This window comes from Chlorocebus sabaeus, chromosome 21, assembly GCF_047675955.1.
Source record: "Chlorocebus sabaeus isolate Y175 chromosome 21, mChlSab1.0.hap1, whole genome shotgun sequence".
In the NCBI taxonomy this organism is placed as follows: Eukaryota; Metazoa; Chordata; class Mammalia; order Primates; family Cercopithecidae; genus Chlorocebus; species Chlorocebus sabaeus.
This window is the reverse complement of record NC_132924.1, coordinates 85,871,466-85,887,767: the sequence shown is the minus strand read 5'-3', so window position 1 is coordinate 85,887,767 and position 16,302 is coordinate 85,871,466. Positions and strand designations below refer to the sequence as shown.

Below are 16,302 nucleotides of genomic sequence, written 5' to 3'. Positions count from 1 at the left end.
TTTCTGAAATACATAGTGTTGTAGAGCCATTATAGAATGGTAGAAAGAGGCAAGGGCTTTTGCATCAGCCAGAACTTTATTAAATCCAGCTTGTTTGTACTTGAGTCGATGAAACTACTTAACAGTTGGCCTGGTAAATTGTAGGAACTCAGTAAATGATAGATTCTATCCTTTCTTTTGAGAACATTTCCTATGGGTCAGTTATTATGACACTATCATTTCAATTCAGTGAAGCAGGATCACCTCCTTATCAGCTTGAACTTTTTTTTTTTTTTTTTTTTTTTGAGATGGAGTCTCGCTCTGTTGCCCAGGCTGAAGTGCAGTGGCGCAATCTCGGCTCACTGCAAGCTCCGCCTCCTGGGTTCACGCCATTCTCCTGCCTCAGCCTCCTGAGTAGCTGGGACTACAGGTGCCCGCCACCTCGCCCGGCTAATTTTTTGTATTTTTAGTAGAGACGGGGTTTCACTGTGTTAGCCAGGATGGTCTCGATCTCTTGACCTCGTGATCCGCCCGTCTTGGCCTCCCAAAGTGCTGGGATTACAGGCGTGAGCCACCGCGCCCGGCTGAACTTTTTTTAATATGGAGTTTCGCTCTTGTTGCCCAGGCTTGAGTGCAGTGGCGTGATCACTCACTGCAACCTATGCCTCCCGGGTTCCAGAAATTCTCCTGCCTCAGCCTCCGAAATAGCTGGATTACAGGCATGCACCACCATGCCCAGCTAACTTTGTATTTTTAGTAGAGACTGGGTTTCACCATGTTGGTCAGGCTGGTCTCGAACTCCTGAGCTCAGGTGATCCACCTGCCTCAACCTCCCAAAGTGCTGGGATTGCAGGCATGAACTACTACACCCAGCCAGCTTGAACTTTCTTTTACCTTAATCATGTGATGCCAAGAGTTTGTGTTAAAGGCATTTTTTAAAGATAGATGACTCTAAAGTAGGCACATTATATCAGAAAAAGATTCTTTTCCAGAATAACATTAATTCATTATGTTTACCATTTTACTCTTGATAGAACTGCAGACACAAAAAAATTTTTTAAATGCATTTAAATATTTATAAAATGCATTTTAATGTTATTTTTAAAGTATAGTTTAGAATATTAATATATCAGTTATTAGGGATTTTTTCCCTCTACTGCTGTATTCCCAGTACCTAGAAGAGTGCCTAGTATATTTAATACTTTTTTAAATAAAAGAATAGAATATTTCCAACCTAGGTTTGAACCTCTCCATCACCTTTTTCTAGTCTCTGATCCTCAGTTTTCTCATCTGTATAATGGGGTTAGTAGTAGACCACATTTCATAGGATGTTGTAATGTTTTCTTGGGGGAAAAAAAAAGTATTTAAAGCACCAAGCATAGTACCTCTTATGTAGTGCCTGCTAAATAAATGTTTGTTGTTACTACTGGTAAGTTCCTGCATGAAGATTTAACTTTAATTATGTATCAGTTTGATGAGCATGATTAAATCAGTATAACACTGAGGAACAAGCAAGTCCTAAAACCATTCCTGTTAGTTCTACTTTCATTTTCTCTATGCTAAAATCACTGTTCTTAGCTTACCACTGCAGAGAATTTCTGTGCCATCAGGAACTAGTTTTAAAGCCCAAGTGACTTCATGCATGAATTCTCTTCCCTTCCTTCCTCAAGACATACATGGAGATGTTCTTCAGGGACTGCTGAGACATCATGACCATTTGATCTGATCCTTAAGCTTACTATTAAATCTATCTATGGATAGGGTTATAAACACTGAATTGTATAGTCACCAGGGAAGACAAAAGAACTGCTATAAATAACTTAAGTGTAGAATCAGAGTTTCACAGTTCAGAATCCTATAATTTTAAAACAGAGTAAAGGGACTTACTCTTCCAGCCAAGATGGGATAACATAGACCAGCTTTATCCTCTTCCACTTGAAGCAACAAAAATGTGGACAAAATATTTGAAATAATTTGACACTGCACATCAGGTAATGAAGGACAGTGATCTCTGAGAGATGGAAAACAAATGAGACAAGCGCTACAGTTACTCTAGGATATTGCCTTGAGAGAGTTTCCAGGATGTAGCACAGAGAGAAACCCTAGCAGAGTTCAGGTGATTCCGTGACTTATGAAGATGGAGTTGTGAGTCCTCAGAGACCGAGGCAGCTCGTGTTTCTAGAATGGTCTACTGAAAATAAGAAAGCCATAGAAGGAAAACTCCAGAGGCCTGCAAAAGGTCCCCTTTGAATACTCAGCTGAGTACAGATCAGCACACATGTATATGAGAAGACTACATGAGACTGTACTGTCCGAAAGGATTAGAGGTTACAGTGGCCAGCACTCACACAGGGAAGTACTAATATGGTACCTGTTCCCATCAGCCATACTGGAACATTCAAGATTCACAGACATTTAATAGAGTACACAGAGAAGGGTCTTACCTCAATAATGGAGAATAATTTGCCTTAGACTAAACACTAGTGCTCTAGTCCCACATAACAAATCTTAAAAGCAAGACCCAAAAAGTTCAGGTTGTCTCCAGGTATCTTAACTACATCCCAGAACACAGTTCAGAAATATTTATAGCAATCCATAGTTATATAGAACCCACCAAGGTAAAATTCACCATGTCTAGCATCCAAAAAAAATTATAGCCATGCAGAGCAGCAAGAAAATACGACCCACAGTGAGGAGATAAATCATCCAACAACGACCAACCCTAAACTGACACAGAAACAAGGACATTAAAATAGAGATAATACCTGTTTGGGAAAATTCCTTAAGCTAAACATTTACACAGTTTATATTCTTCCGTTATACATTTTATGCTTCAATACAGTGTTATTTTTAAAATATCAAAACTGTATAAAAAGCGAAGAAGAAAAAGCTAAGAAGAAACTGTTCTAGAGACAGTACTACAATGTGTGATGTGAAAATGCATACCGGATAGGATTAATGCATATTAGATGTTGCAGAAGGAAAGGTAAATTGAAGATATAACAATAGCACCTATCCAAAATGAAACACAATTTTTAAAATAGAAGAGCATCAGTGATACAAATCTAAGTGGCTAAATATAAACATAATTGGAATCCCCCAAAAGGTGGGGTTAAAAAAATAATGGCCAAAAACTTTCCAATTTGATGAAAGCTTTAAACTCACAAATTCAGAGAAGCCCAACAAACTCCAAACAAAAGAAACATGAAGAAAAATTACACCAAGGAACATCAAATCAAACTTCTAAAACTAGTGATAAAGTCTTAAAAGCTCCCAGAAATTGTAAAGACACCTTAAAGTACTGAAATAAAAAGTCACCTAGAATTTTATACCCAGCCAAAATATCTTTCAAAAATGAAGATGAAATTGATTTTCTTCAGATATCTAAAAACTGAAATAATTCAATATTAGCAGGCTTATATTATAAGAAATGTTAAGTTGGAAGTGCTTTAGCCAGGTAGAAATATGGCTCTACACAAAGGAATGAACACTAGAAGTGGTAACTATACAGCTAAAAAGATTTTCTCTTCTTGTTTAAACTCTTTAAAGATAAATAAAAATAGATATTTGTGTGTATATACTAGCAGCAACCAAACAGAAATTTAAATTAAAAACAGTACCATATACTCTAGCATCAAAAATATGAAATATTTTATATGTGAACATATATAAAATATGTAGCTCATAAATCTGACAAAAGTAGAAAAATCCAAATGCTGCAAACCACAAATTAGGAGAAAGTAAAGATGACCTAGACTGGGTGCAGTGGCTCACACCTGTAACCCCAGCATTTTGGGAGGCCTAGGTAAGTGGATTGCTGGTATCCAAAAGGTCGAGACCATCCTGGGCAATGTGGCAAAAACCTGTCTCTACAAAAAAAAGGAAAAAGAAAAATTAGCCAGATGTGATGGCACTCGCCTGTAGTCTCAGCTACTCAGGAGCCTGAGACAGGAAGATTGCTTGAGTCCAGAGGGTGGAGGTTGCAGTGAGCTATGATCACACCACTGCACGCCAGCCTAGGTGACAGAGTGAGACCCTATCTGTATAGAATCAGTGCAGTCCTCACCAAACTCTTGTGGGCTTTTTTGTAGAAATTTAAAAACTTACTCTAAAATTTGTGTGGAAATTGAAAGGACCTAGAATTAATACCTCAAAACAACTTTGAAAAAGGACAGTGTTGGAGAGTAACACTACCTGATTTCAAAATTATAAAGCTACAGTATTCAAGACAGTGTGGTATTGATGTTCAAGAATATCAGTGAAATATAATAGAGGTTCACAAATAGGCCCAAACTTAGATACCTGATTTTTGTCCAAGATGGAGAGCATAGTCTTTTCCACAATGGTGTTGAAACAAAGGGGTATCCATATACAAAAGAAGAAACTTCAGACCATACCACACTCCATATAAAAAAAAATGAACTTGACCAGGCACGGTGGATCATGCCTGTAATCCCAGCACTTTGGGAGGCCAAAGTGAGCGGATCACAAGGTCAGGAGTTCGAGACCAGCCTGGCCAATATGGTGAAACCCCGTCTCCACTAAAAATACAAAAATTAGCCAGGCATGGTAGTGTGCGCCTGTAGTCCCAGCTACTCAGGAGTCTGAGGCAGGAGAATCACTTGAACCCAGGAGGCGGAGGTTGCAGTGAGCCAAGATCACACTGCTGCACTCCAGCCTGGGCAACAGAGTGAGACTCCATCTGAAAAAAAAAAACTCAAAATGTATTATAGACCTAAATGAAAAAAAACAAACTATAAAACTACTAAAGGAAAACATTTTGAAAAAAAAAAGTCTTTATGACCTTGGGATAGGACAAGACTTCTTAGACCTGACTTTGAAAGCAACATCTGAGAAAGAACAAATTGATAAATTAATCTTCATCAAAATTAAAACTTCAGCTCTTCAAAGGACACTGTTAAAAGAATGAAAAGATAAGCCACATGATACTAAGAAAATATTTTCAAGTCATATACCATAAAGGACTTGCATCAAGAATATATAAAGAACTCTCAAAACCCATTAAGAAAATATTTAAAATTTAAGGAAACCCAATTATTTTTAAATGGGCAAAATATTTGAATACTTTAACACAGAAGATATCTGGATGGCAGATAAATCTGGGAAAAGATGATAAACATCACTAACTCATTAGGAAAATGTAGATTAAAACTGCAATACCACTACATACCTATAACAATTACTAAAATGAAATAGACTAGCTATACCAAGAGTTGATAAGGATTTGAAGGAACTGGAACTCACATACTCCTGGTGGGAACATGAAACTACATAACCACTTTTGAAATCAGTTGGGAGTTTTTTAAAAATTAAACTTACTACACCACCTACTGTATGATCTAGCCACCCAAGATATTTCCCCAAGACAAATTAAAGAATGTTGATTCAAACACATGAATGGGAATACTCACAGCAGCTTGAATTGTAATAACCAAAAACTAGAAACAACCCAGATATCCGTAAACAGATGTATATGGATAAACCAACTGTGGTACATCCTTGATACAATGGGATACCATTTTGCAATTTAAAAAGGAATAAACTATGAATACCTGCAAGAAAAATCTCAAAATGATTATTTATATGAAATTCTAGGAAATACAAACTTGAATATAGTGATAGAAATCACATCAATGATTGCCTGCTGGCAGGGGAAGAGAAGGAAGGGACTATAAAGGGGCATAAGGAAAATTATGGGGTGTTGGATCTGTTCATTAACTTGACCATGCCCGTGGTCTCATGAGTGTAAAAATACATCACAACTTGCCAGACTTATGCTTTTGTGTCACTTATACATGAGTAAAGCTGCCTTTAAGAAAAAGGGAAGAAGAAAAGCATCTTTTTTTCTGGTACTAGAACGTTACATATCACTTTTCCTAATAAACAGTCCAGATGACTATGTGGCCAGCTTGTATATACACCAACATGAGTGAGGGATTAAGGTATTAGGTCATATCTTCATTAATAACTATTGGTATATGACAGAGTAATTTTTGTCTGATTTTAAAATTGCTTTCTTCTGGTCCATTTCCATAGTTTTAAGATTTAGCAAATTATATAATGTTGTTTATTCCTTTAGTTGTATTGTTTCCCATGGCCATTTGTCTAACTAAATTTAGTTTGTTCCAAACCAGGGATTAGCTTTTTAATAAAATAAAAGTAATGTTGAGGGTTACTTTTTAAATGGTTAAAGTTAATGGTTTCAAATAACTTAAGTTTTGGAATCATTCTGCTTGTACAGATTTTATAATGCCTCTTTCATTATCCTCTTTAATTTATTTGATTCATCTTTATTTCATGGTATTTCTTGTTTAGAGTTTTTATATTAGCTTGTTTTTGGTAACTGTAAATGTTAAACTGAATGTAAATAGAAATGTCATTCCTGTAAACTCCTACCCAAATTAAAATTCATGTAAGTCCTAACCCAAAATACACACTTAAATTATTTCTCATTTTAAATTGTTAGGCAAAAATATATATTTAAATGATGATTAGCAAGTCTTTGGACTTAACTACTTTGAGATTTTTGTAAAAGTTGTGGTTGAATAAATCTGTTCAAGTTTAAAATTTAAAAGGAAAAATGTATAATCAATGCTGGAATGATTACTATGATATGTGAAATGGTTTGCTGAAAAGTCTATGTATTAAAGTGGAAATAATCTTGAAGTTCTTAATATGCCTTGTTTTCTGTTTCTGCAGAGTGTCTATAAATGTGATTTCCTGAACTTACAGCTTCAGCAACCACTCCAGCTTGCACAGGATGCTATAGATGCTTTTTTGAAGCAGCTGAAAAACCCTATTGATTCTCTTCCTGGAGAACTTTTCCATGTGGTTGTTTTCTCTCTCCTCCTTTCTTATTTTCCATCTCCTTACCAGCGATGGATTTGCTGCAAGAAAGCCCATGAACTGTTAGTGTTAAATGGTTTATTACTTATCATCACACCTGATTCCTCCCATCAGAACCGTCATGCTATGATGATGAAAAGCTGGAAGATTGCTATAGAGTCTCTGGGCTTTAAACGCTTCAAGTACTCAAAATTTTCACATATGCATCTGATGGCATTTAGGAAAATCTCTCTAAAAACCACAAGTGACTTGGTTAGTAGGAACTACCCAGGAATGTTATATATTCCTCAAGATTTCAACAGTATAGAAGATGAGGAATATTCTAATCCTTCCTGCTATGTTCGATCAGATATAGAAGATGAACAACTAGCATATGGTTTCACAGAACTCCCTGATGCTCCATATGACTCAGATTCTGGAGAAAGTCAAGCCAGCTCTATTCCTTTCTATGAGCTAGAGGACCCCATATTACTTTTAAGTTAATATAGAAGCAAAAGGCCCTTTCAGTCCAGGCTCCTAAACTAATTGCTTACACCAATTGGAAATACTAACATGAACTCAGTACTGAAAACCTGGTTTGCATAAAAGAAATGCAGAGGTTTACAGAGTTTGCTATTTTTTTCTACTTCTCAATTTTAAAATTTATTCTTATATAGAAAGCTTAAAGTTTCATGCAGAGTGACTCATGTCATAGCAGAAACTTCTGTTACTTTAGCATTTAGCACTATCATAGAAAGGTACCTTTTTCTCTTTAGTGCTATTGTGAAAACAAGCATAATTTGCTATATGTTTTCCTTTTCAACTTTTCAGTGTTGACTATAAACCATTGAATGGGAAACTTTAAGATGTAGAAAGCTGTAGATTGCACTTTGATGATTCACAAGTTAAATGTGATACAGAAAAATAGATCGGTTAGTTGTTTTGTGATGCACTTATCTTTTTCTTTTTTCTAACTAAAATTGTGATGTTACAGAAAGTCATTTTATGTTCCTTTATATTTCCTGAACTTTTTGTAATTGGTGATAATTCTTTTTCTTTCTTCCTTCTATTAAAAGCTCATTTGACAGCATCAGACATTGGGGGAGAGATTTCCCCCAAAGTATGTATTCTAATTTCATTAGCCCTATCCATTAAACACCATTGCCAAAGTAGTATTTTCATAACTTTCTTGTTGATTTGGGCCTTGGTGTGAAGTATATTTACCTGAGAGTTCACTTTTACTTTTCTTAAACTTAGGTTTCATTTACAAAATGTTTTATTTAAGCAAGGAACAATGTAATACTCAATAATGACCTAAAACACCTTTTTGAAAGGGTTTGCACTTGGAAGAGTTTATGTTCTGTTGAAACCAACTTTGATAGGGTCCTCACCTTTCTGTGAAGGAGGTGCTGCACTACAAGTTTCAAATTATATGGAAAAACTTAAAATTAATCCTTTGTTGGTGATCTCATAAAATGGTTTTGACCTTTTGGTATCTTAATTTCTATCTAAACTCTATCAGAAAATTTTCTTTGAATATATCAATTAGTTGGCTGTGGGAATTTTCCCTTTCCACATTAATAAATGCCTTTCTGTGTTTCTGAATCAGAAGCAAATGATTAGGGAAAAATATATGTCCAAACAAGACAAGATTAGTTTAAACAGTTAAGAACATTTAGTCCACATTGTCTTGTCAGCCAGCAATTGTCACGGAAACTATCATTTTTAAGAGTGCCACTGTGTGGATTTTTTTTTTCAAGTGGTTATTACATTAAAATTACCTCATACTGAGGTTTTTGCACTGAAATATCACAGTTTCAGATTTCATGGTTAATGTTGTGCGTATTGTTTGTATGTTTTTAAAGGAAACTTGCATTTTCAATAGTTGATCCTAAATTTCATAAACTGCATTTCTTTACTCTGGTAAAGCTGATGTTTTTGTGCTTATTGTGAATTGCCGTAGTACCTTTGAATGTCAAACTTTATTTAGAAATATAAAACTTATCCTTTATGATATAAATGGTTGAGTGTATGTACCCAGTATTTCAAATTAAATTTCACATGCTAAATTAATGAAAGTAACAAGATTGTGATTTTTTAAAGTCAGTTGATTAAATGCAATAAATATTGGTTGCTCAAATATGCCACAAGTAACTCAAAATTTTTCATTTACTTTCAATAGCATAAGATTGCTTAATATTTAGGATTGACTATTGTTTCCAGTTAAGCACTACAGGATTATGCCTTGTAGCTTCCCCAAGAGAAGGGGGAAAAAAAGCACTGTGTTGATAATACAGAACTATTTTGAACAATTTTGGTAGTACCTTTTACCATACTGTTTGCTTTTTGACTTGGGTAAATATCTTAAGAGAAAAGAAAATGACACCAAATGAAAATGCTTTGAAAGTAAATGAAAACAGCACTTTTGAAAGGCTGGTATAGTATGACCCTGGAGTCAGCCTTTGTGTTATAGCTAAAATGTTGGTGCTATAAATTCTGATTGTTTACAGATGTTGATTCTGCTTATGCTCCAAAGTGTGCATGATGTATTTTACGTAGTACTCTGAGGAAGTCTCTTTATAAAACCTACTACCACTTAGTATAAATTTGTTTGAATTTATATCATTTGTTACTGTAAATTCAGCTTATTCAAATTAGGTTGGCACAGATTTAAACTGATATACATTCCACCAAAGCCAATTCAGTGTATAAGTATTGAAGTATAAGCAGTCATTGCAGCTTGATGCCAGATCATGTATGTAATAACAAGTGGAAGTTAATAGGGCCTTCTAATACTGTATGGGTACTTCTAAGAATTATTTCATTTTGGATATAAAGAAGTTATAAGGCCTCCTGTCACATTCACAGCAGGTTCTCCAAAATAATTTGGTTGTTTCAAAGACAAATGGTAATCATTTGGTTGGATTCTTCAGGATCATGACTAGATCATGTGGTTTTACCATAGTTGCCAAGTGGTGGGAGGTAGCATACCTGAAAATGTACGTGTGTGTTTGTTGTATTTTTTCACATTTTGTGAACAAAGCACATTTATTAAAAATTTTAAATTTTCTAGTATTCTTTGTCTGTTACTTGTAAACCGAAAGTTCTGTGGTCTTTGATGTATCTCACTAAGTGATTTTGGCATTGGGAAGCAATTTAGAACTTGAGTGACTTGTACAATTTTCCAACTGGGTTTCATTTTTGTTAAATCCCTTAATGTCATAAATTTATTTACTGAGATGCAGAGAACTCAAGTGACTTCCCATTGTCATGTTTTGCCATGTTTATGACAGAAGCAGGGCAACAGCATAAATTCTACTTCATTATGTGTCAACCATATCATATCCTTTTTTTTTTAAAGTAAACTACATAATAATTTATCAGTTCTTTCAGGGTAGCAGATGTCTTTCTCGTAATATGAAAGGTTTTTTGTTGTTGTTGTTTATTAAACAAATGTTTGAATTCTGCCATGTGCTATATTGCCGGGAAAGCAGCAAGGATTGGAGTGATCATTGTCCCCTGCTCTCATGGAGCTTATGACGTAAGAGTGAAGACAAGCATGCTACGTGTACTTAATATCTGTATCCAAGAATGATTACCTGCTGATCCTATAGTTTTGCCCCTGCTTAAAAACCTTAATTCACAGACATAGAACAGGAAATAAGAAAAGCTTTAAACACAAAACTAGCAAATTACATATTGTGGATAAGAGATGTATTGTTCATTCCTCTAGAAAAGTATAACCTAAATATAAATTCTGATGTAAAAGCAGAAAAAAAAATGGATTCAAGCTTTTTGTTCCATTTTCCCACACTTTCTGAGCACCATGCAGCAATGCTATTCCTCTGCAAGAGTCCACACACTAGGTCAGCAGAAATGTAAATCAAAGATTTGGTTCCTTCTTGGTTTTGTGAATTGCTTGTTAGATGGTAACAAAGGTAGAAAACATTCTTTGTTACAAAAAAAAAAAAAAAACCCATAATACAAACATTTACTACAAGGAATGTTTGTATTATAACTATTCTTCAAAAAAAATCTGAATTACAATAACCATGATAGTATGATAGTTCATGTTAAAGTCATATCCATGAGCTACTGTGAATGCAAAGCTCCCCAAGTATATTAGTGGTGGCCTGTATATATATATATACACACACACACACATACACACACACACATACACACACACACTACAAAACCCAACGAACAAGCAGGCTACAATAGCTAACAATTTTAAAGATCTCTAAGTGCATAAAAGGAGAGATATGCTGGTTTTTCTAAACGTTTTTCTCTGATGAGAGAAATACAAATCTCAACAATTGGAAAACCTTTTAAATTTACCTTAAACTTTGGTTTGTATGCTTTTTTCTAAATTTGTTTCAGAATCTCAGTAGTTTTCTGGCCAGGTGCGGTGGCTCACGCCTGTAATCCCAGCAGTTTGGGAGGCCGAGGTGGGTGGATTGCTTGAGGTCAAGAGTTCAAGACCAGCCTAGCCAACATGATGAAACTCCATGGCTACTAAAAATATAAAACTTAGCCAGGCATGGCGTGACTGTAATCCCAGCTACTCAGGAGGCTGAGGCACAAGAATCACTTGAACCTCGAAGGCAGAGGTTGCAGTGAACTGAGATCACGCCACTGCACTCCAGCCTGGGTGACAGTGAGGCTCGGTCTCAAGAGAAAATAACCATCTCAGTAGTTTTTAAATTAGTATGCATCTATTTTTTTATGAGGATCTTGTTACATATGGCACTATTGAGTATAAACTTCTAGTAAATATAAGTTAAGCAGTTCAATTTATTTTGAATTTTATTTTCAACCATAACACCTTTGCTGAGTTATGAGAAAGCTAGTCTGCTTTTTGTGATAGTATAAAATATTTACTGTCAGTGCTTGTTTTTAGTAATCCAAAATGATAGCTAAAACTATTTTGCATCATAAATCTTTTAAGTTTGGGCCCATCAGTAGTATCAAAGGTGGTACTTCTATGTTTTTTAAGTTAAAGGAAAACTACAAAAAATTAGAGTATAGTCTTTGACTGCAGAATTGTTTATTGAATTTGTCATTAATAATTTGAAAGCTGTAAAACAAATCTATTGTTGGATTGGAATGCCTATGTAAACCATAAAAATGGTAAGGAGCATTACCCCCCAAAAAATGAAAAAGTATTTTCTAGATCCAGCCCTGTTTGCAACTCTTTAGGGAGAAAATGCAAGAAAATATACTTGCATCCTTTTACTGCATATATCCAAGTAAATTATTCAGTAGTGTCCTGATGACAGTATTTCTTCTGTAGCTCTTTGAACTGGTGTGGGAAATCAGCTACTGAGAAGAATATGTTTTGTGGGCACAGATACTCTATATGAAGCTATAATAGAATCCATATTTAAGTTGTTTACATTTACATTCATCCCTAGACCTACAAATCCTTTTTGCAGTTAGCTAATCCACTCTAGCTATGCCCGTTGTCTTCTGCAAGGAGAAAGAATACGAACAATGACCATGGCCAATATTAATTTCCTTCTCCCTTAAACTCCTGTTCTATAATGCGTCTCTGGATAAAAGAGTTTTTGCATTGACAGGCTAAAACATGAAAGAATAATGAAGTCAGGAAAAAAATGGTGTCCAAATTGCCACAGATACTTCTAATAGAAATCCAAGAAATAACATGTTTCCTAAAGCTAGGCATGGATGAAACATTCCTTGGAAATAAATGGGTGATTACTGGAAAAAGGAAAAATCTTTGAGACTGTCTGCAAGAAGAAAGATGCTTAAGACAGAAAGAGGGCCTAACAGCTTAACTAACTGTATAACGAGCTTTATATTCTCTGGCCCCTCTGAATCATTACCACAGATTAAAGTACTGGAGTACAGTGTGATGGAAGTAGAACAGGGACCTGGGAATTTGAAAGTAAGAAGACATATTTTGATAGGAAAGTGGAATGGTCTGAAGCTTGTAACCAGAAAAGGTGAGGGCAGGTGGGGGAAGGGGAGGGCAGAGGGGAAGACCCTGTGGGCCTAGGGAATGGTGCCAATTGGAATGAAGAGATACAGAATGGGAGTCAGGATGTCACAAATCATCCCTTTAGTCTTAGGGTTAGACTAAACTGAACTGCTAATATCAATTCTATAACTGAGAAAGTTCCAACGAATTATTTATAATAAAATGAACAGGCTGGGTGTAGTAGCTCACACCTGTAATCCCAGCACTTTGAGAGGCCAAGGTAGGTAGATCGCTTGAGTCCAAGAGTTCAAGACTGGCCTGGCAATATAGTGAGACCTCGTCTGCACACAAAAATTTAAAAAATCAGCCAGGCGCAGTGGTGCACACTTGTAGTCCTCACTACTCGGGAGACTGAGGCACAAAGATCACCTGAGCCTGGGAGGCAGAGGTTGCAGTGAGCCAAGATTAGGCCAATGCACTCCAACCTGGGCAACAGACTTAAGAGCTTGTCTGAGAAAAAAAAAAAAAAGATAAACATTTTCCTCCCTAAAATTTATCAAATGGAAAGAAGCAACATTTTAACATCACGCTGTAGAAGACAGTATTGTAAGTAAATATAGGTTAATAGTAATACTTCTGTGAGATACTTATGTAATACACAGTCCCACAGAATGTGAAGCATGAAATTCAAAAGCAAGCAAGCACAGGTCTTGTGACAAATCACTTTATATAGAGTATTACCTAAGACATTATGTACTTGGAGTTGTCTTGAGTAATAATGATTTTTCACTGATCTAGTAGGCCTTGTGGTTCCCTTTTTATAACTATGAGGACTATTTGTGGGAATAACTAGCTCAAGTTAGGGGTCGTTTGTGGCAATAACATAGTTAACTAGTCTATACCATTCAATCAATATTGATTCACTAATTGAGAATTTCTGTGCCATGGCGCTGGATTAGGTACTATAAGGAGCAGATGTCTGCTCTGCTCTTCAGGGGCTGACAATGGGAACTTAAATACACTAGCATTAATACGAGGCAAAAAATAAAAACAAACATTACAGAAAACATTCTTGCACCGCAGCATCTGGTGGTACATATAAATGAAACCTGTTCACTTTTATGACAACTGCTCATAACCCATCTAGAGGCAATTTACTTTAATATGGATGCCCCTTATCATAAAGGGGCCAAATGTAAATGATGCGGCCCCTCCCTACCTTTCCAACTTCCCACCGTGCTCTCCTTGACCTTCTGTGGGGGAAACACACACACACACACACATCATGTGCCCACCTTTGCACTAGCTAGTCCCTCTGCCTAGAATTTCTTCCTCCTATATTTTATTTCCATGGCTAGTTTGTTTTTGTTATTGAAATCTCTGCTTAAATGCCACATCCTCTGGGACACTGTCCTAGTTCACATAATCGAAAATAGTCTCTTCACAATACCATAAAGTCTCTGCATAGCTTTAATTATCTGAAGTTTATCTTTGTCCATGTTCATCTGTGTATATGGGCAAAGCCCCTTTCTATCCTGTATCTTCAGCCTAAATAAGTACCTTGCATAAAGAAGATGATTGAATACAAATTTCCAAATAGTTAATTTTACCTTCCAAAATGCAACTGTGATGATACAGGGCCACTGCTGATGCTTAGTTTATGAATCTTTTGGGGTGGTCTGGTCCTGTTTATATTAATTAATGTGTTCTCATAATTAAGATATAGCTCAATTTATACTTCAGGAAAGTCTAAATTGGTTTGTATAAACTGAGGCTTAGATCAATCCTAAGTAACCTGGAGCCATATAATTTCTCTTCTGTGTATTCCCACACATTCATTAAAATGAATTATATCTAAACCTAAAATGCTACTTTCTTGCCATGTCCGTCAGTACTCTCTCTTCAATGGCCAGCTCCCTCTCCTTGCTAGTAAAAGAATTTGTTTGTAAACCATCATTAGCTTTTACATCTTTAAAAGGAATATTTACCTAAATGATCTCTTCAACCCCACAAGAGTATTGGTACTCCAGAAGTTTCTTTATTCGTATAAGGGATACATGATTTGTACTACTTTCCACTGGCTTTTGTATCCAGAAAGATTTCCATCACTAACCCTATGAAAACTTATTGGGGCAAAGTTCTTCTCAGAACCTGTTTGTTAATCCACAAAATTCACTTTGCAAGGTTATTGATAGGTTTAAAAATGATGTCTGTAAAGCAGATAATCTTGTCACATAGTAGGGATACGACATATAGTGACTATTATTTATTTTGGCAAAGTGCCTTTAATAGCCCCATTCCTTCTCTTCATTCAGTCTTGCCTGCTCTGCACACATTCACTATTTCATCTCCACCATAAACACCCAATTCAAAGTCTGATATCAACTCCTTAGAATCATACTGAGCAAGATAATCAGTGTTTTCTTATCTTCAATTTTTCTTCCCTATGAATTCCCAGAAAATGATGTAAGATACGCACTTCACTACAACCTACCCTACAAGATTTGAATGGAAACTACAAAACAAGTCACAATACAAGATTGTCTTGTCTTTTTATCTATGAATTCACAAAGACAGGGGACCACTTATTCATTGTGTTTGAATCAACTATTAAGCCTGAGAGAGGGTTCCATAAATATCAAGCTTGGCTGTGTTACGCCACTCTTGCATTGCTATACTCAAGACTGGGTAATTTATAAGAAAGAGCTTTAATTGGCTCATGCTTCTGCAGGCTGTACAGGAAGCATAGTGCTGGCATCTGCTTCTGGAGAGGCCTCAGGAAGCTTTTACTTGTGGCAGAAGGCAAAGCAGGAGCAGGCACTTCACATGCTGAAGGCAGGAGCAAGGGAGAGTAGGGGAGGTGCCACGCACTTTAAACAACCAGATCTCGTGAGAATGAACTCGCTACCCAGAAGACAGCACCAAGCCATGAGGAATCCACTCCCATAACCCAAACACCTCCCACCAGGCCCCACCTCTAACACTGCGGATTACATTTTAACACGAGATTTTGGTGAGGACAATTATCCAAACTATACCAATGGCAGTTAATATGAACTAGGAGGATCACCAGCTTTAAGAGTAGGATGGGATTAGCAACATCACAGCATTAAATAGGGAGAAAACCCTTGAAACATTTTAATTCAGTTTCTAAAGCACTGACTTCATGAGCTGTATAAAAGCACACCTAATGTTGCTTCTATTATATTCTAAATTACTCAGGTGTAACCTCATCCAAGGAGAATACTTGTTGGAGGCACCAACTAAAGTTATTGATGGCATTACTGTATATGCAAGAACAGATTGAAGGCCTACTATCCCCTTTTGACATGACAACAGCCTAAAAAATTACAACAGGAGCAACAGAAAAAGCAACATTTTCATAAAATACCATTTGGTTCTAAATAACGTTCTTTAATTATCTTGATAACTAACATAAAGCAACTATTATGTATGCAGTATTGTGCTAAGCACTCTACAAACATTGCCTCACTATAAAGTAAGTACTATTATTACAATTTTACTAGTGAGGA

The 16,302-nt window shown here is 36.0% G+C and overlaps 1 protein-coding gene across 1 annotated transcript in view; it reads left to right on the top strand.

The window, feature by feature from the left end:
• The window catches only part of SAMTOR (S-adenosylmethionine sensor upstream of mTORC1), a 124,768-nt gene extending 114,868 nt beyond the window's left edge, over positions 1-9,900 (top strand). Inside the window, exon 5 of the mRNA XM_007982630.3 lies at positions 6,700-9,900. Coding sequence (XP_007980821.1) covers positions 6,700-7,329 — 630 coding nt within the window. The 3' untranslated portion in view covers positions 7,330-9,900. The remainder of the gene's footprint in view (positions 1-6,699) is intronic.
• The last annotated feature ends 6,402 nt before the right edge of the window (positions 9,901-16,302 follow it).